Source organism: Oenanthe melanoleuca, chromosome 7 (genome assembly GCF_029582105.1).
Source record: "Oenanthe melanoleuca isolate GR-GAL-2019-014 chromosome 7, OMel1.0, whole genome shotgun sequence".
Classification (NCBI taxonomy): domain Eukaryota; kingdom Metazoa; phylum Chordata; class Aves; order Passeriformes; family Muscicapidae; genus Oenanthe; species Oenanthe melanoleuca.
Window position 1 is genome coordinate 7,057,923 of NC_079341.1, and position 25,166 is coordinate 7,083,088.

The 25,166-nt window shown below is 36.7% G+C and overlaps 1 protein-coding gene across 5 annotated transcripts in view; it reads left to right on the forward strand.

Annotated features, from left to right (window-relative positions):
- GULP1 (GULP PTB domain containing engulfment adaptor 1) overlaps positions 1-25,166 on the forward strand; it is a 135,927-nt gene that overhangs the window by 54,145 nt on the left and 56,616 nt on the right. For all 5 annotated transcript variants that reach the window (XM_056496500.1, XM_056496502.1, XM_056496503.1 and 2 more), the window contains 2 exons: positions 9,170-9,258; positions 21,313-21,374. In XM_056496500.1, coding sequence (XP_056352475.1) covers positions 9,231-9,258; positions 21,313-21,374 — 90 coding nt within the window. In that variant the 5' untranslated portion in view covers positions 9,170-9,230. The remainder of the gene's footprint in view (positions 1-9,169; positions 9,259-21,312; positions 21,375-25,166) is intronic.

Here is a 25,166-nt window from a genome sequence, read left to right on the forward strand (position 1 = left end):
AGCCTGAAGGGTGACTGTTCTGTTACAGAGATCTATGAAGGTTCTCTGCCACCTTTAAATAAATGGCATGGCTCGGGTCTTCTGCAGTTTTTTCTCACTGTGTGTTTGAATTGTCATTCACACAATATTCCAACAGATCCCTGAACAAGTGTTCATCTAAAACTGCCAGTCTTAAAACTCCATATATTCCTCCCCTCTACTGAGGAGTTAAAAATTAAAAAATGGCTCTGAATATTTTTCTACACCTCTTGATTGTGTTTTAATTCGTGGGCATTCACTCAAAGCACAGAGTGTGTTTCCAGGTGTTGGCTTCCTAGCACCTGATTCTGTGTTTTTATACATGCTGGTAAATATAGTCTCTGCACTGTTTTATCCTGTAGTGCTAAATGGTGGCAGAAATATGTTCTCCTGAACATCAGTCTTTGTGTCTCTGCCCTCCCATCTAGAAAATGAAAGTGAGCTATGAAGGCAGCAAGCCTTTATTATGTGATTAAAGAAAGTGTCAAATACTGTGATAATGGCAGCTCTATGGATATTTAAGAACTGATAGTGAAGCCAGGTGATTTTCTAGTAAGTCAATTGCTATTCACCTTAGAGAAATGATTTACTGCAGTTGAGAGAATTTCTGTTCATCAGATAAGCCATCTTAATTGCACAGATAATGGCTTGCTGACAAGTACAAGATAAACATGGAATTTTAACCTTGAGTCAAAGTGGTAATTTGTTACAAATTTAATGGCTAGTCTATAATTTTTTATTTCTTTGCTTTGGAGAGTGGAACACATTGCTTGTAAAAATATCCCTGACTGATAACATAAGACTGACTTTTTATTTGCCAGTGTGACCAGACTGTTTCATTATACACCTTGGACTGAATTCACGGTCATCTTTTGTGTTCAAATTTGGATGCTGCTGGGTAGGTATCTTTTTAACAGCAGAAATGCAGCTTATTAACTCTTGCTGATGAAGTTGCACAGAGCTCTGGCTAGCAGTCTGTTGAATAAAGATAGTTGTCAAAATTAACGTTTTTGACAAGGAGAGGTATCAGTGTCTGGCAGCTGCTTTCCCATTATCACCAAGGAAATTCTGTAGGATTTGGTTACGGACTTTTTGAGCCTTGAAAATATACCAATTTGAAACTGTCACAATACAGAGAAGTAAAAACAAGTATCAAAGTATAATTCTTTGTATGATTAAAAAAAATCATTTTGACCTGGAGATGAAAAGTGCAGATGTTCTAATGCAATGAAATATCAATTTATGATTTTGATCATAAACATATGTTTAGGGAGTAGTCACAAAACAGACAGATCGATAGATGTAAATGTCACAAGTGAGGTTGTTCATGACCCTGAGCAAAGCAAAGATTTGCTTTCATGTGAATGAATATTCAGTGTTGGAAACCTTGGACGTAGTGCTGGAATACAGAAGTGTACAAGAAAGACCCCATGACTCCCCTGCTATTTAATGCAAGTTGTGATATAGAGTTGAAGGTGATATGTGGATGAGATTTCAGGGCAGAACTGAGTGTCTCATGAAGAGCAACCTAAGAGAGGATACTCAGGTAACTTTTACTGGATTTGCTCCCTTTTGCCTTAGCCAAAAAAGCTAAAAAGAAGACTTTCCAAGGTGCCATCCTTTTGCCAGGAAGCTTTGTAACAGGGCAAGCCTGTACTTATATAATGTCTTCAGACCAGTCTGCAAGATCTTTATCTTGCTGATATTTAAAATAATTCAGTGGCAGGCAAGATACTGACTTAATATCATCAAGCAGCAATAAAACCACAATTAATCCAGAGTTTCACAATAGCCACAAATAGGTGAAGAAAGTGTAACAGTAAATATATGCTTGTTTCCTAAAGCAGATAGATGAACAGATTTCAAGATGTTGCTCCTCCTTTTCTTCTAGGCATTTGGAGGAGAACCTCTTGGTTTTAAATTTCTTAAATGACAAATTAGAGTGTCATTTGTCCAGGACCTTGCATGAGTGAACTATCCCCTGTTCATAGAGCAGCAGCACGGAATATGAGCTGCCCTCAGTATCAAGCACATTAATGTCAGCTTGGATGGTCAGCTAGGACCATTTGAAAGATGGAATACCTACTTCTGTCAAGGAAGGCATAGCATGTCACAGTCATAAACAAAGTGAAGAAATAGCAGAGGTTTGGCAGAGAGAAGGGGAATTTCTTTCCACAAATACCCTGCAGCACCTTATGGATCCAGTACTCCCAGCTTCCAACATTGCTTCCTCTTCAGTTTATCAAGGCATGTATTTTCACCTGTAGTTTTCTTTCCTAGATTAAATAATGCTTTATGCTTTCAGTCTGCCAAGAAACTGCTAATTAGTCTCACTTTTATTTTCATCTCTTCCCTCCCCTTTCCCTACTTCTTTTGTGTTTTTTCTCTATATATAGAAACTTCTGTTGCAATTCACATTGGTGTTTACATTGAAATTTCTTTCTTTGACAAACGAGGCTTTTCTCAGGTGATCTCAATGCTACTGTTCACTGGCTGCCTCCTTTTTTTGTTTTAAAAGCAGAGTCCAAGATGTAAGAATTCAGTTGCAGTCCTTTTTGTCCACCTGCATGAGACAGTTGCTTTTGTCTAAACAGACATCTGAGGGTTTCACTTCTTTTAAATCATCTTTGGAACATCAGTAATCAGCTTTTGAAGTTCAATTAAGGTTAATGCACACTGAGGGAAGTACATGAAGTGGTCTTCTGGGACCTGTTGAGCATATGTGCACTACAGTATGTCTGATGCACTTGTCAGGATTGGCCAAGTGTACTTTGGTAGAGGAGAAAAAAATTACCTTTTGTTAAACACTTGTGCTTCTGTAACAGATCTGCTAAATATGATGAGTTTTTACTCTAAGTGGATCTAATCCTATTTTTAAAATTGGTGTGCTTTGTTTGGAGATTTACCTTCAGAATACCTAATGAGTCTCTTGCTCTCTGCCTTTTCTGTCAGCAGCACTTTTTGCCATGTGATTATGAAAATGCAATTGATGCAGTAAATGTAACTGGAAAAAATTCAGAAAGCTAACAAAAATTTGCAGTTGTTTTGAGACATTAAACTTTCAAATACATTCCCTCCCCCTTAAAGAAAATACAAGGGAGTCTTGCTGTAGAGCAATGGGCTATTCCAGAGGAGAAATAGTGATGCCAGCGTAGAAGTAACCATACTCCATGTCAGGGAATACCTTTCTTTTGATTCTGTCTATCTGTTCAAGCAAGGACTCTATGAATTCTGAAAAATTACTCCTCCTATGAGTCAAAAGCTCAGGTGTCCAGTTATTCCTTCCACCAGAACCAGTTTATTTTTGGGAGCTGTTCTGTATTCACCTATGTGTGGTAGACCCCAGTGATGAGCTCTGTTGCTGTTAAAAACAGAACACTCACAAAGCTCCCCAGGTGCTCCATCATCTATCTGAAAAATAGTGGGACAGGCAGAAATCTTGTTCTGATTCCATCTAGTTGATCAAATGGCTAATGGGATGGGAAATACAGAATAATCTTGTCTGCAAGATCTTTGCCATCTGTCTGTCCTTTGGAAGCAGATGAATGTGTCTGAGTTCTTTGGGAGAGAACTTGCATGGAGCCTTTCTACAGGCTCTGAACATCTGACATTTCTAAGTTCTTGTACAGTGGAGTAAGAATTGGCTGACAAGACTGAATCCTTCATGTTTGACTCACTGGTGCTTGTGGACTGGAGGAAAAAGAAAGCTATTCTTATATCTTGTTATGGTTATGTTGTCATAATGAACCAAATAAACCGGTTTCTGTGGAAGAGGATGCTCTTGTGTTTGAAATTACTTCAGTTTGTTCAATGAGTCATTTAATCTGCTAATATGTATCAGCATAATTAAGCATAATAAAAAATAATTGTTTACAAGTAAATATGCTGACAAGTGCAATATTTTTTTAAAATTGCATAGTTCCTAATGCTTTAAAAGACATCTAGAGAGCTATTTTTGTGAAACAATTACATTTTCTTTTTGTCTGAGGTTTTAAAGTTTGTTCCATTATCACATTGTCTGAGGATTTATTGGTGCTAGCAACAGTTTTAAATACATCATCTTCATAGTTCTATTTCAATATGAATTTTTTGTTCTCCTTATTGATGTTGATATTTCTTCTTGCTGTAAAACACAAGTTAGTGATAACCTTGCTGAAGGAATTGTTTTTGCTGCCAGCTTTCAGTGATATCCTCGTCACCTGTTTACTCATCTCTATTTTCATTTATTTCCTATTGAAAGGAACAGATTACTTTAGGAAATGGAAGAGTGAAAAATCACCTAGAAAAGTTTTGGCATTTCATAGCAGTTTCATATAGATTTTTCTACTTCCTGGCCTCTCTTTGATATTGATATTTATTGCAAAACACTACTGTCTGCTTGTCCTTGGTTCAGCCAATACTTTTTGGCAGATCTACTGGATGAGAAATGCTTTACCTGTAGTCTGAAAAACTTTTGCTGTGGGCTGAAGAGCACTTCTCAAACAGTATTAAGCTTATACTGCTTGAGAGAGGGGAAGAAAAATACAGGGCATGTGTGACTCTTGTACCTTCCTGGTGGTTTCAGGAGCTTGGGGAGAGCAGGGTGATCTCAGAACACAGGAGGGTCTTTAGCCTTCAGAGTGGCATGTTCCTCCCTATTCCAGTCACAGAAGGAAAATCAGTATGTTGGAAGGTGAGCTCTTTTTTAGGGCTGTGGCTTCCAGCTGTTTTGGTGTTTGCCCAGTTCATTTCTGTTTTCTCTTCACTCACACCAGGTTGCCCCCTCTGGGCACTTGCCTCACACTGGCTGCCCTGGCTGCAGGCTCGAGGGCCAGCAGAGCAGTTTGGGCTCTGTCCCGTTGGGAATACTGTCATCTCAACAGCAGTGCCTGCTTTGGTGGTGGGAAGATGGGAATTCTAGATAGAAGACCAGCTCTTTACCAGTTTGCCTTGCCCCATCCTCTGCAAAGCTGAAATACTGCAAGAAGTAATTTTGTATTTGTGCAGATTCACCTTCAGGAGGAAAGTATGGCTGTCACTTGGCTCTGGCTAATGGATGTTTTTGAAAATGTGGTGATGAATAAAACCTTAGAAGTGAAGTTCTTCAGTGGCTGAATGTTTTCCTTTATACTCCATTTGTGCTTCTGTGAATTGTAAAGCACAAACATAAGGCTAAGAACTTCAGTTGGCAGAAAGATTTTCAATTTTGGTGAAGCCCATAGAGCTGTGCTGGTTTAGAGTTATTTTTCTTGCAAGTTTTTGTAGTGCTAAATTCTATTTAAATGCTCTTGTGGTTTACAGTCCTACAGACTGTTCCATTATTGTTTATAAACTTAAAGGGCTTTTAGATATGTGTTTTCATAACCATGAATGAAAGTGCTTGCTGCTTTCTTAGCATGACAGTGCAAGTTTGGGTCTGCATCAAAATATGTTCATTGAGGAGTAATTTTTTTAATGATTTTACTGTTTCAGAGGAAAAAGGGTTGTGGCAAGTTACTGTTTTAATTACCTTCATACGAAAGGAAAGGAAAGTGCCTCCTGACATTAAGATGTTTACTTGGGTTTGCATATTACTTAATGCAATCTTGTATTATCATAGGTTTTTTCTCTGTTATGCCCCATGTCATATTAGGGCAATATTTTCATGGACTTTTGGTCTAAATCAGAAAAAATATTTACAAAGCTGTTATTATATTCCAGTTTCTCATCTTTCTTTCAGAAATAACTTTATAAGCTTAAGTTTCATTTCAAGTCTATGAATCACACATTCCTGTGTTCTGTGGCCCTTTTGAAACAGGCTTTGTGCTTCATTCTTTAAGGAATGTTACCCAGTATGCTTTAAAGGCTGGGATCTGAGAGGAGGAAGAGTCTGGATCTTCATGTTTTCTGAAGCTAAATTTGCCTTTGTAGGGCAACTGTATGTGTGGAGTCTGCCACTCCACTTCATTGTTCACTGCCTTTGCTGCATGGGACAGAGGAGAGAGACAGTGACCAACAACATGACTGTCAGTGTTAAATAGTAATTACTCAGCTTCAAATCTTGCCACCCTTGCACTCCCCTGTCCAAACACCTGCCAACACCACAGTCAGGCACCAAGGCCACTTGTTTTGTTGCACCCCTTGCCATTCTGCAGTTTCCTCCTTGTTGTGACAAGACCCCACTGTGAAAACCAAGCATTTAATGACAGTGAAGAAAAAAGGATATGGTGTTTGCTTTCTGTGTGACTGCTTAAAGTTTGATATGACAGCTTAAACACTCACCTGCCCAGGATGTATGCCAGTGTCCATGTTCAGACTGTGGGTGTCAGGTCTCCCATATCTCCTGCTCAGGATATTAATCTGTCATTGAAATATTTTAGTGTAATAAATTATTTTCTTAGCCTTTTCTCTCTCTTGCTCTTTTTTTTTTTTTTTTTTTTTTTTTTTGGTTATGTTTTGTTTTGTCTCTTTTATCTCTTCCCTGAAGGAAATAGCCTAATATTACCCAGATTTTCCCTACTTTGTACCTGTCAGAACTCTTCACATTTTATCAGTTAACTGTTTTGTGGAATCCTGTGCAGATTTTCTGTTTCCCAGTAGGGTTTGGTTTCTGGACAAAGCTGAAGAAAACTCTCCAGAGCAAGGTGGAGAAACATTCTTTACCTAGGTGTGTCTTCCTGAGTGATGAGTAATGGAATGGCTTGGTCCACATTCCTATTCCCTAATGCCTCTGGTTGTTACAACTGCTTTACCCTTGCAACTCAAGTGGTTTATAGGGAGGACTCTGCCCTTGTTCACAGGGGTCCCTGCACCAGAGTGGGATTCCTTGACTTGCCTTCCTTAAGCTTTATCATACTAGTCTATTCTAATGGTTTTGTGTGCTGAGGTTGGTCAGAAACTCAATTGTTTCCTGCCAAAAAAAACCAAAAACCATCTACCTTCCATTACCAGAGAACAGCTTGCTTGCACCTAAGAGTTTTATTCTTTGTCATTGGAATATTGTGAACAGAGATATTGCAGGATATGTCTAAACTTAACTTTGCTTTTCTGATTGAAAATTTACCAGTGCTGTGTATGACAGTCTGATTATCACCCTTGTGCCCCAAGCCCCACTGAGGAGATTGAAATGAACCTTGTGGTGTTTGGCTGAGCCTTTTGTAAATAGCAAAATTTTATGGACCATTTAATCATCTGCTTTTTCAGCGTCTGAGAGGTTAGTGTTATTCATATCAGAGTTTGAAGGAATGTAAATGTGGTTACATGTAGCTAATTCTGTTTCCCTATTTAATAAGATTTTCTTTGTGAAGTGGAAGTACACTGATTAAGTGTTTTGATATTGTTTGTTGCCTAAACCACATCTGTGTTTTGTTGTACTGCTAATTTGTTGGAAATGAAATATGAACATAGTTTTGGCAATACTGCCCATTTTTAGCTAAGCAGTTAATAAATTTTGGCTTTTAATTGCATGGGTTACTTCAATGGTAGTACATCCTTGCTCACGAGGAAGATACACTTAGTTACACTGTGTTTTAAACAAAATACTTGAATAGTGATCTCTAGAAATGTGGCCAGCCAACTGCCCTGTGATGTGCCTGCAGAGTTTCTATTTAGAAGATATTCTATGCAGTAACCATCTCAAATATGTTCCTCAGCAATCTCTTGGATGAGGACAGGAGTACACAAAAAAAAGGCATTGCAAAAAAGGATATGTTATGATCCCATTATGGAGAACTAAAGTGTTTAGTCTAGTGCTGTGCAAGACCAACTGCCAGAGCTATCTCAGAGGGGAAAGGAAGTATTTTACTAAAAACTGACTCTGATAATTCATCCTGAACGAAGTTCAAAGAAATATTCTTCCTTATTACTTTATTTCAGCTGAGTTGATTGTCCTCGCTTAGACTGGTGGGGAGATCTACTCATGCATTCTCAACTTTTGGGGACACTGATGTGTGTTGGAATTCCCCCAGCAATGCCATTGCTCTTTCCAGGGATAATGCTAAAACCATTCCTAGCATTTGAGAGCCCTTACAGATGTTTTTTGGTTTCCTTGCCCCTTGTGGATCCCCAGCTTTGTGTGGTACTGCCTGCAGTGAGGACAGGGAATGGCTGTGGGGTGGGTTTTGTTGATTTGGGTTGTTTTTTTCCCCCTAGCTGTAGTTTCCCTTGTGTTCCAGTCATCAAATATTGAACATGGACTGAAAAACATCAAGTGTTTACATGAATTTGTCATCTTAGTGCTGTTGTTTGAAATACTAGCCTAAGTTTTGTTTTTATTCAAAGCAAAAGTACTAGTTGATTGAAAAAAATAATCTGATAGCAAAATGTTTTGATTTTCTTTTTTTACGATCCCCTTTTTTTCTTTTCCTTTGACTGGACTGCTTGGAGAACAGAGAGCACTGGTACAACTTTTGCTTGGAAGATCTGAACAGAATGAAAAGTAGTTATGGGAATATCTTTGTGTGTTTGTAACAGTAAAAGCTCTATTGTGCAAAATGGGATGGTGTTGAATAGCTTTGGATGTAGTGGATTTTATTGGTTTTTTATGTTGGCAAATAAAATTCAAAAATAGTATTGTGAATCAAATTAAATAAGGATTTAAGAGTGGATCCATGTTTTTAAGGGAAGAAAATATAGAAATTACTGCACAATCTGAGGAAAATGGAGCAAGGATGTAGTTTCACTGATAGAAGGCAATTTTATCATATTGAGTGAAGAAGAATCTATATATTGTGATTTTTATGTTTTTAACCAATGTCAAGCCCCTGTGAAGACGAAAGCCCAGCTTGAAATAATCTGACAGCCTAAATGACACAAAACAGGACAGTGAAAATGTGAACTGAGTGTTTTTGAGGAGTTTTGTAGTCAGCATGCATTTGAAAGGTTTCTTTCCAACCTATTTGTGTGTGGTATTTGTCTTCATGTATATGTATAATGCCACCTGCTCTGTGCCTCTGAAATCTTCAGGAGAACAGCTTAAAGGAACCTTAAAATGTCTTTCTGTATGAAGCACTGCTGGGTGTTTTGAGCATAGATCTTCTCAATGCTGACATTTCTTCCTCAGCAAAGCACATATTCTTTCCCAGAATTATTTCAGAATTCCTAAGATCATTTGTCGTGTCTTTAATATGAAGATAAATACAATTTCAACTATAATAATGGTATTTTCTGTTTTCTTATGTGTGTTGTTCTGCAGGTTAAAGTGGGGAGGAAAAAACCAAACCCAGAAGCATCATTGACTGGGTAGATTTTTCAACATGAATCGTGCTTTTAGCAGGAAGAAAGGTAAGTAATTTAGCTTATATTTCATGGAGACATAAATGCCCCATAAAAATTCCTTAGAATATTAAGAATTGTACAAGGAAAAGCTTAATCATTGCACTGAATTATCTAGATAACAATAGAAGATGTACAGAGCAAAGCATTCTTGATTTGTAGTTAGAGTTTTCTGCATTCTAAGGCTGAAGTTGAATTTTGTTATATTTTTTTATTGCAGGATGTGTGTACACACACCCATAGAAATACATAAATATAAAGTACACATTCTATTTTCTTATTTTGCCTGCACACACCAAAGGAGATCCTGGAGGGTTCTAGAACTTCTACAAGTCAGTGACTTTTCTTTGTATGTATATTTATTGGATTCTTCCAACTGTGTTTAATATACTTGAAATATCTCATGCAGAAGGATATTTTTAGCTGTAAGAAGCTCTTCTGGATTTGTAGCAATCTGAAATGGCTTGCCTTCCAAAAGGATATTAAAGCATGTTGCTCCTCTGGCTTGCTTAGTATCTTTTCATGGACTGTTAATGATTTTTCAAACATAAGTCTTTAGAAGGAGCATTAAGGATGCAGCTTCTTTTACTGCAGCTTTGTTGATATTTCCCCCATTTGTTTTTGAGGTAGGAAATACTCAGTAGGTGTCATCTCTTCTTTTTCCGTGTTTGCTTCTAAAGATCCTTAAGTGTGGCACGCACTGAGACAGCCCTTGCATGAATAAGCAGGTGCAAACTCAGTTGGACTCAGTGTAAGTATTTTGTTTATATAATGAGAATTTCTGCTTTAGTATCAATATCATAGCTGGTAATAAAAAGAATCTGCATAGTTTAGGCCAAGGTGAAATGACAGCATCGCTGCATCCTTCTGTGTCTAGTGCATTGGTTTGTTAAAGCCAGATGATTCAAGGTAAGAGAAGTAGTTCAGACTATCAGCACAAGATCATTAAAGGCAGATTCATCCTATTTTGCAGCCTTTGTGAGGAAGTGTAAGATCTTTTAACACCCTGATAGCAGGAGGAAATAAGTTTCAACCCATAGACTGTGCTCTTCTTAAGTACTGATGTATTTCTTTTTGTAGGTGATTGTAACATTACTATCAACAGATCTGTCCTTCCAGGTGCTTGATAGTGTTGCTAGGCTTCTTCCAGATCATTTGAGAAACCATTTCATTATTCTTTAATTGTGAATTGTTTTATCATAACTGAGAAACTTGGGGATTGTAGATTGTTTTGTCTAGGCGACCATGTAATTATTTTCCTTTTTTGTTTTTTTTCTCTAATGACTTCTGATAACGTTTGAAGCTCAGCCTGCCATGTTTTAGAAACAGACCAGTTGTGTTTTACTGGATATTTTCTCAGAGTTTTGATTTGGACCCAGAATGCTAAAATACTCTGCTATTTCATATTGCCCTTGGCAGTTTCTGCATATTGCCTTTACCATCAGGTTGTAAAGTTGTATCCTCAGTTTCCTGGGATCATTTCAGGGGTCTCAATTAACTTCTCTTTGTTTTCATTTCTTCATAAGAAAATTCTTACTGATTTCTTACTAAGTCCTTACCTAAATTTTTGGAATTTCATTGTATTCAAAGACATTTGCTTTGTTGTTCAGTTAATTTTCTGTGCTGTTTCCTTTACCCTAAGAAAAAAAATCATATAAAAGCTGTCAGGCACAGTGAAATGCAATTAGTGTGGGTTCCTAATAATGATTCAAAACCAGAGGAGATAGTGGAATTCAATGCTGTCATCCATTTATTCTACTCATAGTAGCACTTGTGACATTTCCATTCTCATATTCCAGGGAAAAAGAAAAACAAGTTTCAGTTAAGCAATTGTTGAGAATAGGTGAAAATTACATATTTTTAATGCAAATGAAGTTCATAAGAACTTGGCTCTATCAGTGTTCATGCATAATAACTGCATTTAAAAACATTTTGAATTGCTGAACTTCCTTTATAGTATTTGATTTTTTCCCCCCAGATCTCATAGATGCAGTTATTTCCAGTTCTTGATGGGTTATTTGTGGGTTTTCTCTGTCCACAAGAGTATGGATGATTCGAGGCATTAACTGTGTGACTGCTGTGGCTTCCCAAGACAAACCAGTTTCCAGCTGGCTGTGCTGTTTGTGTGAATTACAAACTTGCAGTGCTCTGTTACCTTGAAGCTACAAAAACAACAGCATTAAATCCATGGGATTGCAATGGGAATTTAAATGGATGTTGGTGATACTTTAATAACCAGAGATTATATCTGAATTGGGCAGATTGATAGAATAGATGTTCCCTAATATTTATTGTGATCATCAGCCTCTGAGTCCTTTAACAGGATGCATATAGAGAAGGTCTTTTCATGCCATAGCTCCCATCTTTTTGAGCTGGTGGAACTGGTCACTAAAATGGCTGGGACTCTACTGTTCTTGCTGATGAGCTCTGTTCTCATTCTACCACCTGATTCAAGCAATGAAATTTTTCTTATAAATGTTCAGGAAACTATTTAGTTTACAGATGTTGGTAGACAAAGCAAGAAAAAGAGCACTAGAAGCAAGCTTTCTTTAGTTTTCCCCCCTTTCTTTCTTCTGTTGGAGCAACCTGTGCTTTCACAAAAGAATTGCCATGAAATGTGAGTTGCTAAGACAGAAAGTGAGCTCTTTTTAAAATGAATCCTGATGGTTTGCAGGCAAAAAATTCCTATAGATAAGATGTGTGACATGAGTGTTTATGGAGAGAATCTGCTATGGGAACAGCAGCTTTGTCATAAATCAGAGCAGTGCTCTTGAGAGCACACATCTCCACTTTCAGCATTACCAGTACTTCATTTTGAGGCACAGTTTTTTACTGGAGATATCATATCTGCAGCCAGTACTCAGTGTAAGTTTATTTTTGAGGGTCATGGTTTGGGCATGAAATAGCCACTTGAGCTGACAAGGTGTGCTGAGTGCTCTGGCACTTTAAAAAGTGGTACAGCCATTGCCTGTCTGACTGCCCAAGATTTAGTACAAACCAGAGCTGGTGAGCTTGCTTGTATTTCAGTTGGAATTATTTTTACTTGTCTGATAGTCATTTTGGTTAAAGGCTTAATTGATATGCTTAAATCTCAAATTGCAAAAAATCAAGCTTTTGATCATTCCTCCTAAAAGTGACAGTGAAAAATATAAAAAAAATATGAAGAATAAACAAATTCAGCTTGTTTCAGAAAGTACTTACACAGGTCATGATAAATAAATGAAATCTTTCAGCAGTCCAGGTTGTGATATCTGGCCTCTTCTGTTACCCATGAGCTTGTATAACAGGGAAACAAACTCTAGGCACCAATACTGACAAAAAGGTTAATTTCAGGTTTAAAGCTGATATGAGCACTTGCTGTATTAAGTTGCATGTTTAAATATGGGGAAAAAAAATTCAAAGCAACGTAGGCTCTCTCTTGACTTCAATAGAGCTTGGTTTGTTGGACTAACAAATAGGTGTGTTGTGGAAAAAATTCTCAGTTGCAGAAATATGACTACAAACTGTACAAAAGCAAACATTCTCTTTTCTATTCATTGATCAATGAAATCCCATAAAAACAAATTGATGAGCAGTATATGTGTTCTTGTTTTGTTATGACAAAGCTTGTGAAAATGTTTGTGTATCTATTACACTACTGGAAGTTTGCTTTTGTTGGTGCTCCCGTTTTGGGGAAGGGGTTTTGAAGAGTCCTCTTTACTTTTCATTTTCAATTTTTCCTTTAAACTCATGTGGTAGCATGCTCATTTTGAAATGCTGTGGTGCAAAAAGTCTGTAATGCAGATGGAAGTCTATTCAATTTGAAATATGTTTGCATCTCGATAAACTCAGTCTCTTAAGTAGCTTAGGGATAGTAGTGTAATTCTCCTATATGAGATCTCTCTAAATGCTATATTGTTATGTATATTTCTCTCATTCTTAGTATATTTGTATCTAAATTACTTAATTGTTCTTAATTTAGACTTGATTTTGCCATGGTATTTATTCACATAAACAAAATAGAGAGCATTAACTGTGGGGGCTTTATTTTGCCCATTTTTTTAGTGAATGGAGTTGCCTGGCATAAATGAGTTTGGCACATTTTACTGATCCTGAATCCTTCTATTAAAAGATGTTAGCATAAGAACTGATGCATATAAGTAAGGAGAAAATAACTAGTATTTCCTGGCTTTTGCCTCATCAGAAATGTGAAAGAAAGCTACTGTTCCTTCCAGAGAGAGATATCTAAATATGGAATGACTGTAATCCAAACCCTCTGTGAGCAAAAGATGGAGACTGAGTGACACAAAAGAGTGTTAAAAATGTAGATATGTATGTCTGTTGAATTACAAAGGCTGAAATTGGGTGAAGTTGTGGAGGACGTAGTAGTTGATTTTAATTTTTTTCTATTTTGTGCCCCAATGATTCTTCTTCATCCCATAAAGAATGTCAGCCTTAGTTTTCTAATGAGATGAAGTTCAATATCTACAACAATCTAAATTTTCTGGGTTTTTTTGCATGTGATAGCAGTTAATAAGGTGGATAATTGCTGCCAATTGCCAGCTCCTGAGATGCAGATGGTCTTTATAATGCTAAATAGGATATATCAAAGTAATTACCTGTTTTAAATAATAAATTTCAGCAATAACATTTCTGTGCAATGGCTTTTTATTGGTTTTATTTATGGGAGTGTAGACAGATGCATTAAATGGGCAGGGGCTGACATATAAAATACTGCAATCAAAGGTTATAGGATGCTCTTTTGTGTGAATGGGCTCCTATAATATGATCTTTATTTTTGTTATAAACAAATGCTGCATTCTCGAGATGAAAAATATTTTGTTTTAAATGTTATCTCTTAATGAGAAGACAATAGGTGAAGGTCCAAAAGAGTGATGGGAATAAGTGTGGTCCTAAAGTAAGTACTTTCCTTCTGTCAGAAGTTATTTCACATCAGTGATTTTAACTAAGGCATATTGTGAGCTGGACTTCCACATTAAGAGTAATAACAAAAACCATAAAGAGGATATACTCACATAGTTTTAAAGGAACATAAGCAGGAATGGGCTCCCCTACTGTGGTCTTCACATATTCTTGTGGTTCCACTTTGTTCTTTCATAAAAGCATTCAACCTACAGCGGAGACGAAAAAAAAAAAAAAAAAAAAAAAACAGAACAAAACAGAAACAAAAACCAGTAGAAACCAACAAACCAAATCTAGGTCTAAATTTCCTCTTCTGCCCCCACAGCAAAAAAGCTGCTGCTTGATGCATCTAGGATTTTTTTGAACAAAAATTTTTTCAGCAGTGAAGTGTGGGAGGAAAAGATGCTGCTTTTGTGGTATAACAAATATTTCTGTATTCAACTGTCTTAACACAAAAATCAGTTAACAGTTTTATAGTATCTTCACAAAGAGGTCATATGTATGCCAAGTACTGTACCTTGTCTTTCTAAATGTGAGGTCATGTGGAAAACCAATATTCAGTGGCCAGGTCCCTTTTTAGGATTGATTTGACTCAGTTTTTTGAAGTATTAGGCTGTGGCAGGAAACCTGCAGGGTTTCCACCTTCATTTGGCAAGGACCCAGTGGTTTTCTCGTGGTGAGACAGGGAAGTGCTCAGTCTGACATTTTGTGTCTTTGCAAACATTTGTATGCAACTGGACATGTATTATATCACACACATAATATATTCACATTCTGAAGAACAGAAGGGACTGCTCTATTTTTTTAAGGAAAAAAGTTGCAGTATGTCTTCAGAGGAAGCATACAAATGAGGAGAATTTGAATCTAAATTACTTGTTCTTAATTTAGTCTTGATTTTGTCATGGTATTTATTCACTTAAACAAAATAGAAAACATTAACTATGGGGGCTTTGGAAACCTTCTCCAAAGGATTCTTGGGTGTGTGCAGTTAAGTCTGATTTTTCTTTTCTTTCTGATCCCATGAGAATAGGAGGATAATTTCCTGTTCCTTATTTTATCTGCATTATCTTTGGAAAGGTATTGCAGAACTGATCTTATCTCTTGCCTGCTGTAAGGAATGTTCTAGGCAGGTTAACAGTGCTATTTACAGCAATAACTATTTGTTATTTCTCCAAAACCCCAGGAACTCCTTTCCAGAAGACTTGTATGCTGCTGAGCCATAGACACAAATACTGACTTTTCAATGAGAATAGCATGGAAGGGGTCTGAAGCTTTTTGGCTTCTACCCCATTAAAATTTACACAGCCTAAATACTTGAGTTACAGCACTGTGAGGTAACTGGATGAGTATCTAGTTAAAGGCAAAATATCTTATCCTTTGTGATAGAACTTAGGGGTGTAACAACCAGACCTCGATAGGAATCACAATGGCTACTTGATTTCATAACAATCTGTCTTATAAAGCTGTTGGAAAATTGCAGACAACATCCAAAATAGACCACTCAGGAAAGTACTGTTTTGTGAAATCAAATCCTTCTGGCACATAAAAGGATGTACTTTAGGTACATAAGCAAGAGGAAGCTGTAGATATGCATATTTTAGTTGCTCTCATTGGTTACTCAAACTCCTTTCTTCTCCTTCCAGTTTGAATTTTAAAGAAAGCTCCACTTAAACTTTTATATCACATTATTTCAGTGTTCTGGAATCAGAAAACTAAAATTCTATTTCAATTGTATATTGAGATTGTCATTTATGTTTCTTTTCCTTTGTTTTGACCTATTTACATAATGTTCTTTAACGGCAAGAAATTTTTCAAAAGCTTTCTTTTTAAACCTTTTTTACAAGTTGAATTGATACTTCTCCAAATTTATTTATAGCAATACTGGAACAGTTCACTGAACTTTTTTGACAAGACTACAAAAGTGAAATACGGAGTTGAAGGTTTGGTCTCTATGTATATTTCAGTAAAAAGTTGCAAAAATGTGATCACTTAAATAATGTTATGCCAGTAATCTCTTTTTTGACTTCAAATAGAAGGTTTTCTCAAAGGCAGTGGAACTCTTCCTCTAAATAGGAGACACATGAAGTATGGGCTAAATAGTTCAGATTTATTTTTCTTGGTTTTTTTCCCCCGTCCGTTTAGGAATATGAACTTGTTAAAAGTCCTTTACATCAACACATCAAAAGTGCAAAAGCTAAGATTTGCTAGTCATTGGTCAGTTGCACTCATACTTTCATCCTACTTTCCTTTATTTTCAAAACTTGCATGTTATCATCCATATCTCAGAAACATATAGTATAAAATGTGTAGGCTATGCAGCAAATTTCCTGTCGAAGGAAATGCAAATACTAGGCTTATTTTCATTTTGTAACTATGCCAACCCAACTTTCTGTGACACCATTTGCAATTATAGCAATCAGCTGTTTAAAACCATTTACAAGGTCCTAAATATTAGGGGAGAAGGACACAGGCAAAGTATTCTGCCAAGATCACTTTGTTCTAGGGAGACAAGGCTCTTTTCTTGGCAAAGAATAAATATGCATCCAAAGCATATCATGTTTGGGGCGAAAAAAGGGGAAAAAACAACAAAAGTAACTATTTTTTGAGTTATGTGTATTGATGGGCATTTTCCTCTATATGTTTTTAGAGAAGGCTCTGACTCATAATTTCAATTGCTTAGTCATAACTGTTAATAACTTTAATGAATTGCTGCTATCAGACACACAGATTTTAGTCATTGCTCTGGAAGGTGGCTGGAACAGATGCTGTAGCTGATCAATGCAATAACATGGCTAGATTTGTTAGTAATATTTCAATATTACATTCTGATGAAAACTCTGGTGCCAAGCATTAAGTCTCATGCCTCAACCTATCCATTCATGTGTTACCTGCAGTGGTCAACAAGATAGATTTTCTTACTGTCTGACCAGCATAAGGGAAGCTTTGTGAGAACCTGCATGTTTCTACTGCAGTCACAATAAAGGAATTTATTTAACAGGGTGACAGTTCTTTTTGTCCTGTTGTGAAGGTTTTCTTTTTTTACAGAAAAATAGATAATCTAGGAATAATGAAAAGAGAGTACTTATGTACATACACTGAAGCAAGTAAGCTGTTTGTTCCTGAGGCAGTAACACCTAGATGTATTATGGATCTCTTAGGATGATACCTTCTTCAGGAGACTCTTATAAAGCTGCTTGTCACAAAAATATTTCATACCAAATTTTGTAAAACAGGAAGAAAAGATGGTTCCAAGATTTCAAATCATATTGGTCCAGTAAAGAACAGCTTTAGTTTCTACCTTTTAGAAATTACTGTGTTTCACTGGGGCACTAAAAAAGAAAAAGTTAAAATCCAAGAGTCTTTTTCTGTTCATCATATTAAATGTATGGCCGCTAGGTCTAACAGGCTTTGATAAACACTTTAGAAACATTAATTAATTAATGTTACTTAATGTTAATGAATTAATAATGACTGGGGTTTAGGGAGGCAGTTAACTAAAGCTGCACTGTGAAAACACCATTCCACAATCTCTTTGGGCAGTAATGTGCAGAGAAATTAATCTCAAAGGGAGGCCAATTTCTTGGCACTGCTAACACTTTCCTTTTCCATAGATAAATGGTCAGCTGTGCTGTTATCTAACCTAATGTCATCCTCCTCTGAGTGCAGCACAGTTGTTCAGGGTCCTTGATGAAGTCCCTGAGTCGATTTCCTTCAGTGTGTGATTTGTCAGCACACGTGTCCCTCTGCCCTGGCTCTCCTGGTGACACTGAGGGTTCTGCCAGGGCTCACACGGGATCCAGCAGTGTGGGACTGACCAGGTGCTGTGAAATGCAGGTTGGAAAGCAACCTCCCCTTTTAATGGTTCTGGTTCAGGCAGCTTAGAAAGCAGAGAAGGCTCAACTCTGAGCAGAATTCATGCTCTGCCCATGGAAGTGCCCAGCTCCTACCTACACCCTTGCAATTCAGCCTGTCAGACCCTTGGGTCTCCCAGTGTGAACTTGATGCAGTTTTCTCTTAGCAGACTGCTGTGTGCTGGCAGGGAACAAAACCTGATAAGGTCTTACCAAGTCAAACTCCCTTAGAAACTGGATAGGCTGCTGTGCTGCAGCTCTGGGAGTTCTCTGTGCCTGTGCCACACACTGAGCACGCTGTGCACATGCTGAGGTGCTGTGGAGAGACTCCACACAGCGTTGCCAATCCTGGTTAATCTGGGATGTGGCTCACCCCGTGCCCCTGAAATCAGTGGTGACCCTTTTTTGCACCTCATTTCACTCAGTACCAGGGAGTTGGCAAAACCAGCACGTACTCAGACTTCTTAAAATTTCTCGTACCTCACTTAAACATAGGTATTGTTTGACTCTGGCTCAAACTCATAGTTCTCCAAGCCTCATAATTCCCAACAACTGAGCACTTTTTAAAACTTTAATGTAAACTCTAAGGCAACTTGGTTTAAGAACTTCAGACAACATCTAAAATAACTCTGCTTTTCACCCTATGTAACAGCATGAGTCCTTTAACTTTCTATTACTGTTAACTTTAGATGCAGGTTGTCAACTTTGGTTTTATCTGGGCTTTCAATCCTTTCTTTAGGACCTACTGTTTTATTTAGCTGGGAATTGTCTAGAACTCTCTTCTGTGTTACTAATAAAATAATAATATGAACTGTGATTTTTCACTGTAAGCTTCATATTTTGCTTGTTGCTTCCAAATGAATAATTAAGTTTTAAGCTGTGAAAACTCTTTAAAAATTAAAACTGGTGAGGGTTCATGCAAACCACAAGCCATATCTACATCAGCTATTTGACCAATACTTATTTTAAAGGCTTTCTTTTTTTGTGTTTTTCTGGTTTATTGCATGCAAAATGTCTGAAATCTGGTCTTTGTCAACTGCTAATACTGAGCAGTATTTTAAACAGCTGCTGTGGGTGGTGTAAGTCCATAACCAGACCTTACAATTCAGAAGGAGATGCTGGTAACAAACTACCCAATAACAACTTGAATGTTTTTTTTCTGTTTTTGTTATCAGCCTGAGTTTTGTCTTGTATTAATTTAGTTTAGCATTAAGAGCACTTTCTAAAGTATCACCGCTCTGTAATTATTACTTGCCTCTAAGAAATGGACTTCCATCATCAGTGGAAATCTTTAGTAGCTGTGTCTGTGGATCTACATCTGAATATTGGACTATTTTAACCAATAACACAAGACTCCTGGACCCAGGTGCCTTTTGGTATCATGCTAAGTTACTGATTTCATTTTGAGCTGAGAGCACCTGACCATATTTCCTTATCTTCCTCCCAGTTAGCGGTACCAGCAGTTAGGACAGCACTTGCCTAGCAGTGTTATTCCTTGCTGGACTCTCTGTCACATTGCTTTTAGAGGCTGTTAACTTGATGATTTCACAGAAACATTTTAAGTAAAGCTTTGTACATGATAATAAAATTGGAAAGATTATCTGATGCTGAATTAAGACCTGCATTTCGCACTTGACTCCCAAACTAAATAACATTTTTTTCAGATTTGAATTTGCCCTGATAGGTAGAAGAGAGGAAGAAACATCTGCAAGGAATAGTTAGTTTTGATGGTACCTCCTTGGTTGGGCTTCAGATTCTTCAGATTATCTCCTGGCCTGACAGGCTTTATTCTACCAGGCCTAACTCACAAGTTCACTGGGATGGTTATTTCACACTTTCAGATAACATCAGCCTTTGATATTATGTTAAAGTAGAGATCAGGTTTCAGTGTTAATATATTCTGGGAAATGATTTCTTGGTTTTAGCAGTCCAATCACAAGCCTCAGTTAAAAGGCAGAGCCACTTTAATCATCCTCCTGGGTGCTGCTGAATGGACAAATCATTCTTCCTTAATTAGGAAGTGATAATATCACTTCTCAGTAATGGAGCTGAACGTTACTGCCATCTAGAATGAAATTGGCTTAGGGAAAAAAGAACTCTCCCAGCTTTGTAGTTCTGATCCTGTTACTGTGGTGACTGGTGAATATCTTTTTTAATGATTTTCTTCTGCATAATCTAAAATATTTAATTATTGCTTTATTGTCAATCAGTGTCACAGCTTTTGCTCTTCAACATTTTAAAGTGAACAGAATCTTATTGTTCTTAAGTGTAACTAACAGAAAAGTTGGTAATTACTCTGACTGCAACTCCCCATAAAAACAAAGAGAATTCTGAATATCCAAGGGTAGAATTTTGCTTTAAGCTGTTATTCTGTTACTTAACTCAATAAGTTAAGTTTTGTGGCTTTAATTCATGGTAATTTAAACCAGGATAGTCTCAAGTTAGAAAACACTACTAAATGTTCAATATATGTCATATAAAATATTAATTGGAGTTACAGATTCTCCCAGATGTGTGATAAATCAAATTAGTATTTTGGGACATTTTTGTTTTCTTAAACTCTCTCAGATGAGAACTTGGAAAATTTGTTTCTAAGATTATAATAAAAAGAAGCTTTTTTTTAACATTTGGAATTCTGTCTTAAATTCTGAACGATGTTCAAAAAGGCTATTAAGAGGAGATGATGTATTTGACAAATAATTGCAGAATTATGGCCATACAGCAGGAAAAGTAAGAGAATTACACAGTTTTGTAATGGGCAAGTTAAAGGTGAATATGCAAATTGTATAGAAAAATTGCAGATGATCTGAACTTATAAATAAAATCTGAAACATGAACCTGATGAATATCCTTTTTCTTTTATAAGGATTAGGGCTTTCTTCTTTCAATTACAGCTCGGATAATTTTTTTTGTCCCTTTATCTTGATAATTCTTCAGAAAAAGCACATAATTAATCAAAAAAGCATAATTAGACGCACAATTTAAACAGCAGGGTGCAGAAAATTCTGATCTGAGGCAGAAACAGCAAACAACCTCAGACGAATTCAAATGTTTGGGGGAAGGAGTTGTAGTTCTTAAGGAAAACCAAGTTGGTTACAATAGAAAGTGTGCAGAACAGAAAGAAGCAGGTTCTTTTTTCTAAGTGTTTGAGAAGGTGTGTGATATTTCCCTCCAGTCCCTCTAACTACTTCAGACAGCTAGTTTTTTGAGTAAGAGGATGATTGTTGAACTCTTCCACAGACATATTATTATATTTAAGCTAACAATTGAATAATCTATTCAGTGCTTCTTTTATTTTGCTTTTCTGTAGACAAAACATGGATGCACACTCCTGAAGCCTTATCAAAGCATTATATTCCCTATAATGCAAAGGTAAGAAAATATGAAATTATTTTCTCCTCATACCTTTAGAACACAGCACATTCTATCTTGTTTTTAACTTGAAAACTGCAGAAACATAGATTTGTAAGATGAAATAAAGAAGAAAAATTTAATAAATGACTGTTTTGCAGGTGAAAATCTTCTGTTTTTAATGGCCAGTTGATTCTTGCTATGAATTATGGCTTACTAGAAAGCAGGCTAGTGTTCCTTCTCTTCTTGATTATGTTTTTTTTAAAATGGATGGAAGTTTTGAGTGCAAAGGAATTTAACTTCAGGCTGCATGCTTACAATATTATTAAAATTAATAGCACAAACTTCTTTAGAACACTACCAAAGGCAATAATAGCAACCTTTCTGCTGATTATATTGAAATATCAAATACTCAGCTCAGGAAATGTGGTAAACAATACTGGCATTTTTGCACAGTAAAGCCAGAAGCTTTACTTTTATTTCTTATCCAAATTACAGTGAGATAAGTTTATGTAAGTAATGCTCCAATTTGTCTAATGACATCCTTTGGCAGGAAATGCATCTTACCTAAGTACCTTAGAACCTAAAGGGTCCTAAATACTTACCTAAACACCAGCTTAGAAGATAATTTGTTAAAAGTAGGAGAGAATATGCAGTCATCAGCATAACCAGAGTAAGTTGAGTAATCTGCAATTACTTGCTCAAACTGAGAGTACAATTCAATAAAATTCTATTGTGTTCTGTTCTGGATGATGTTCTCTAATTTCTCTAATGATTGGTATTTCCTAATATAAAGACCTTTCTTAAAATAGTCTTAATAAAAAAATCAATGTGAAAATTCTTAACTATATATATATATCTATATCTATATGTATGTATGTTTCACAGGCCAGGACTCAGGTTTCTGTGTAAGTGTTCCCTGCTTTTGTATTTGCAATTTTCTTTTGCTTAGCATTGCCACACAGTGAGCAAGTGTTTTTAGTGGACAGTGCAGTCTTGTTCTCACAGTTGCCAGGTTTTGAATGTGTTTTTATTCTGTGTGTTCTCCAGCTGAATTCTTGTCCAAAGGACATATTACCATTTAACTGAATAGCCTTGCCAGACACCTTGGCTTTATATTACACTTCTTGAGAGGGAGGATTACTTGCTATGGGTGACTGTGCCATCTGTTTTAAAAGCAAGCTGAAGCTGTGAGGTTTTTTCAAAGCACTGAACAATGTCTGTTCATTTCTGGTCTTTGAGAGAAAAAATAAACTTCCTTCATCTTTCATGCTTCATTGTCTTGCTTGAGAGCAGATCTGGTGAGTAGGTGTCAGTGAAGCTGTGCAGAAAAAGAATTAGAATAAAGAAAATGGTGCCAAGATGGCGGTAACTGTAGAAACAACAGCATCAGCATCTTCTGGAGCAGAAGAAAAGAATGGAGAATTCCAGTCTAAAGGAATCCTGCTCTTAGCCTGGTTGGGAAGACTCTTGGTCCAAAATGTCTTTCCACTGATTCAGGATGCTATGTGTTCTAAGTGTCCTCTCCAGTTCTGCTCCTGTTTGTTGTTTATTCCAGGTCCTCCTCCACCTTTGTGCTGGTTGCCTCTAAGGTCTGCCAGAACACTTTCAGGAAACTGAAATTGTAATACCACATATGTTTTTAAGAAAATTAACCCATTTTTCTCATTTTGATCTTAGTAGAAAATTCTTATTTAGAGCTATCAGTTATTTGTTTCAAAGTAAGCAAACAATTGCTGTGCTCTGTAGATGGAGTGTAAAGGGTATGGGATTCCCTATCCTGTTTATTTATTAAAACCTGGAATAAATTTGCACAGCTTTTATGAAGTTGGCATATGGAGGCATAACATTAATAAATCTGGATTATATTTCCATCTCAGTTCTCAAGTATCATTGTCATTAAGTTTTGCAGTATTCTTCACTTTAAGAGGAAAGTATGTATCTATCAGTACCTTATTTGGGGTTTGCAGCATTTTGGTTTTTAAGTGGAATGTCTCATTGATTTCATAACTTGTAACTATGTGTTGAAATAATGATTAAAAGCTTCAGGAAACTTTCATAACAGAAGTATTGAACAATACTCATTGATTTTTGCCCAAATTGTTCCACCTCCAATTCTCTAACATTCAGCTCATGTATTTTCCATGTTTGTTGGGAAGGAAAGATAACACTTGCTCAGATTTATTTCAGAAAGTAATCATGTAAGTGGAGAATGACATGTTCAGAAAATCAAATCAGTTTGATGGAAAGTAATATCAGAGATATTATTTGCTCATGAGCAAGTGAGCTGTATTCTACTCCATAGATTTTTGGATGCAGATTATTGTGGATGAAAAACTGGTTTCTGTTCTTTATAAGACTCAAATATAATTTCTCTGACACTAAACTGAGTGATCAGAACACAGGGAGAGGTTACTGGGAAAGGTGAGATTGTGTTGATTCCTAAAACAGCTTGTTGATAAAATGCACTTCATGAGTTGACTGTTATTAAATAAAAAATCCTAGCCAAGTTACCTGGAAATTAAAAGAACCCTGCAATATTGGCAACTGGCCTTTTTTCTCTACCAGTGAGAAAGGATTTTTTTTTAACAGAGAATTAGTAAAGTTTTGTTATCTCTTAGAACATGCCACCCTCAGGATGATGTATGGCCATAATCCTCTTTGCAAGAAAACATGGGCTGAGTTGTTTCTTCTGGAAGTAAAATCCAGGAGCAATGAGTCTCCTAAAGAAGCCCTTAAATATAAAAGTATCTTGCATTTCTCTCTCTTTTCCAACAGACCCCCTGCTACTTCACTGTTTTGAAATTTGCTGGTTTTGGCATGATTTGCATTGTGTAAACCAATGAGGATTTGGGCTTTGGGGTTTTTTATTGGGGGAGGAAGGGGACAGGGATGTTTATTTTCCCTCTTCAGTTTTATTCTGTTTGCCTTTGTTCATTTATTGTCTTTTTTGTGCTTGTTTAGTGTATTTTCTTGGGTCCTTTTAAAATTTTTTTTTCTTATCTTACTGATTTTTTGGTCTACCAGAAGGAGATGATAATAAGATTCTTCACAATTCAGCTGTGGATATGCCCTGGATATGTAGCCTTGGTTTAGTGAAGCCAGAATTTTGACATCAGTTTGTGGTCCTGTATTTTTTAACAGTGTCACTACAAATGAAAACATATTGGTCACGCAATTTTTTTTTTCTCCCCAGAAAGATAATTTAGCATTTTTATAATATAGCATCAAAGACAAACTAATTTTGATGTGATGGCATGACAGTTTTAGTATCACCCAGATATAAAATTCTACGGCAACCTCAAGCTTCTCCTCTGTGCCAACTTTTTCTGTAATGGTCCTTAATTAAGAAGAGATGTTTATGGTTTTTTCTGTTATGCAAAGAAAAAGCTCTCTTTTGCCCTTAAGGTAATTCTCTTGATTTGAGGCCAGCTTCCTTTATGCAAAACAAAAGTGATCAAAGTGTGACTTTATAATGGAATAAGACTGCAGCCTTTAAAAAAGGGCTGGTGGTTGTCATCACCTGAGTGGTGCCTTTCTGCCAATCCACAGCTGTCCCAACCAACGATGTTTATTTACTATGTCTCTCTGTAACAATTGTCTGTAATCCCCTTTAGAGTCACTTGCTTATTTTTTGGCTTATATCAAACTTCCACATGCACAGCTTTCCTGGGTTGTGCTTTGCCAGCCTGATGTTTATGTTGGCAGCTGGCAAGGCGTGGGTCAGTGGCTCTGACCTTGCACGAGGCAGAAGGGCTGCTCTTTTCCATGGCACATTAAACCCTTGGGAGGATGCTTCACCAAGAAGTGTCA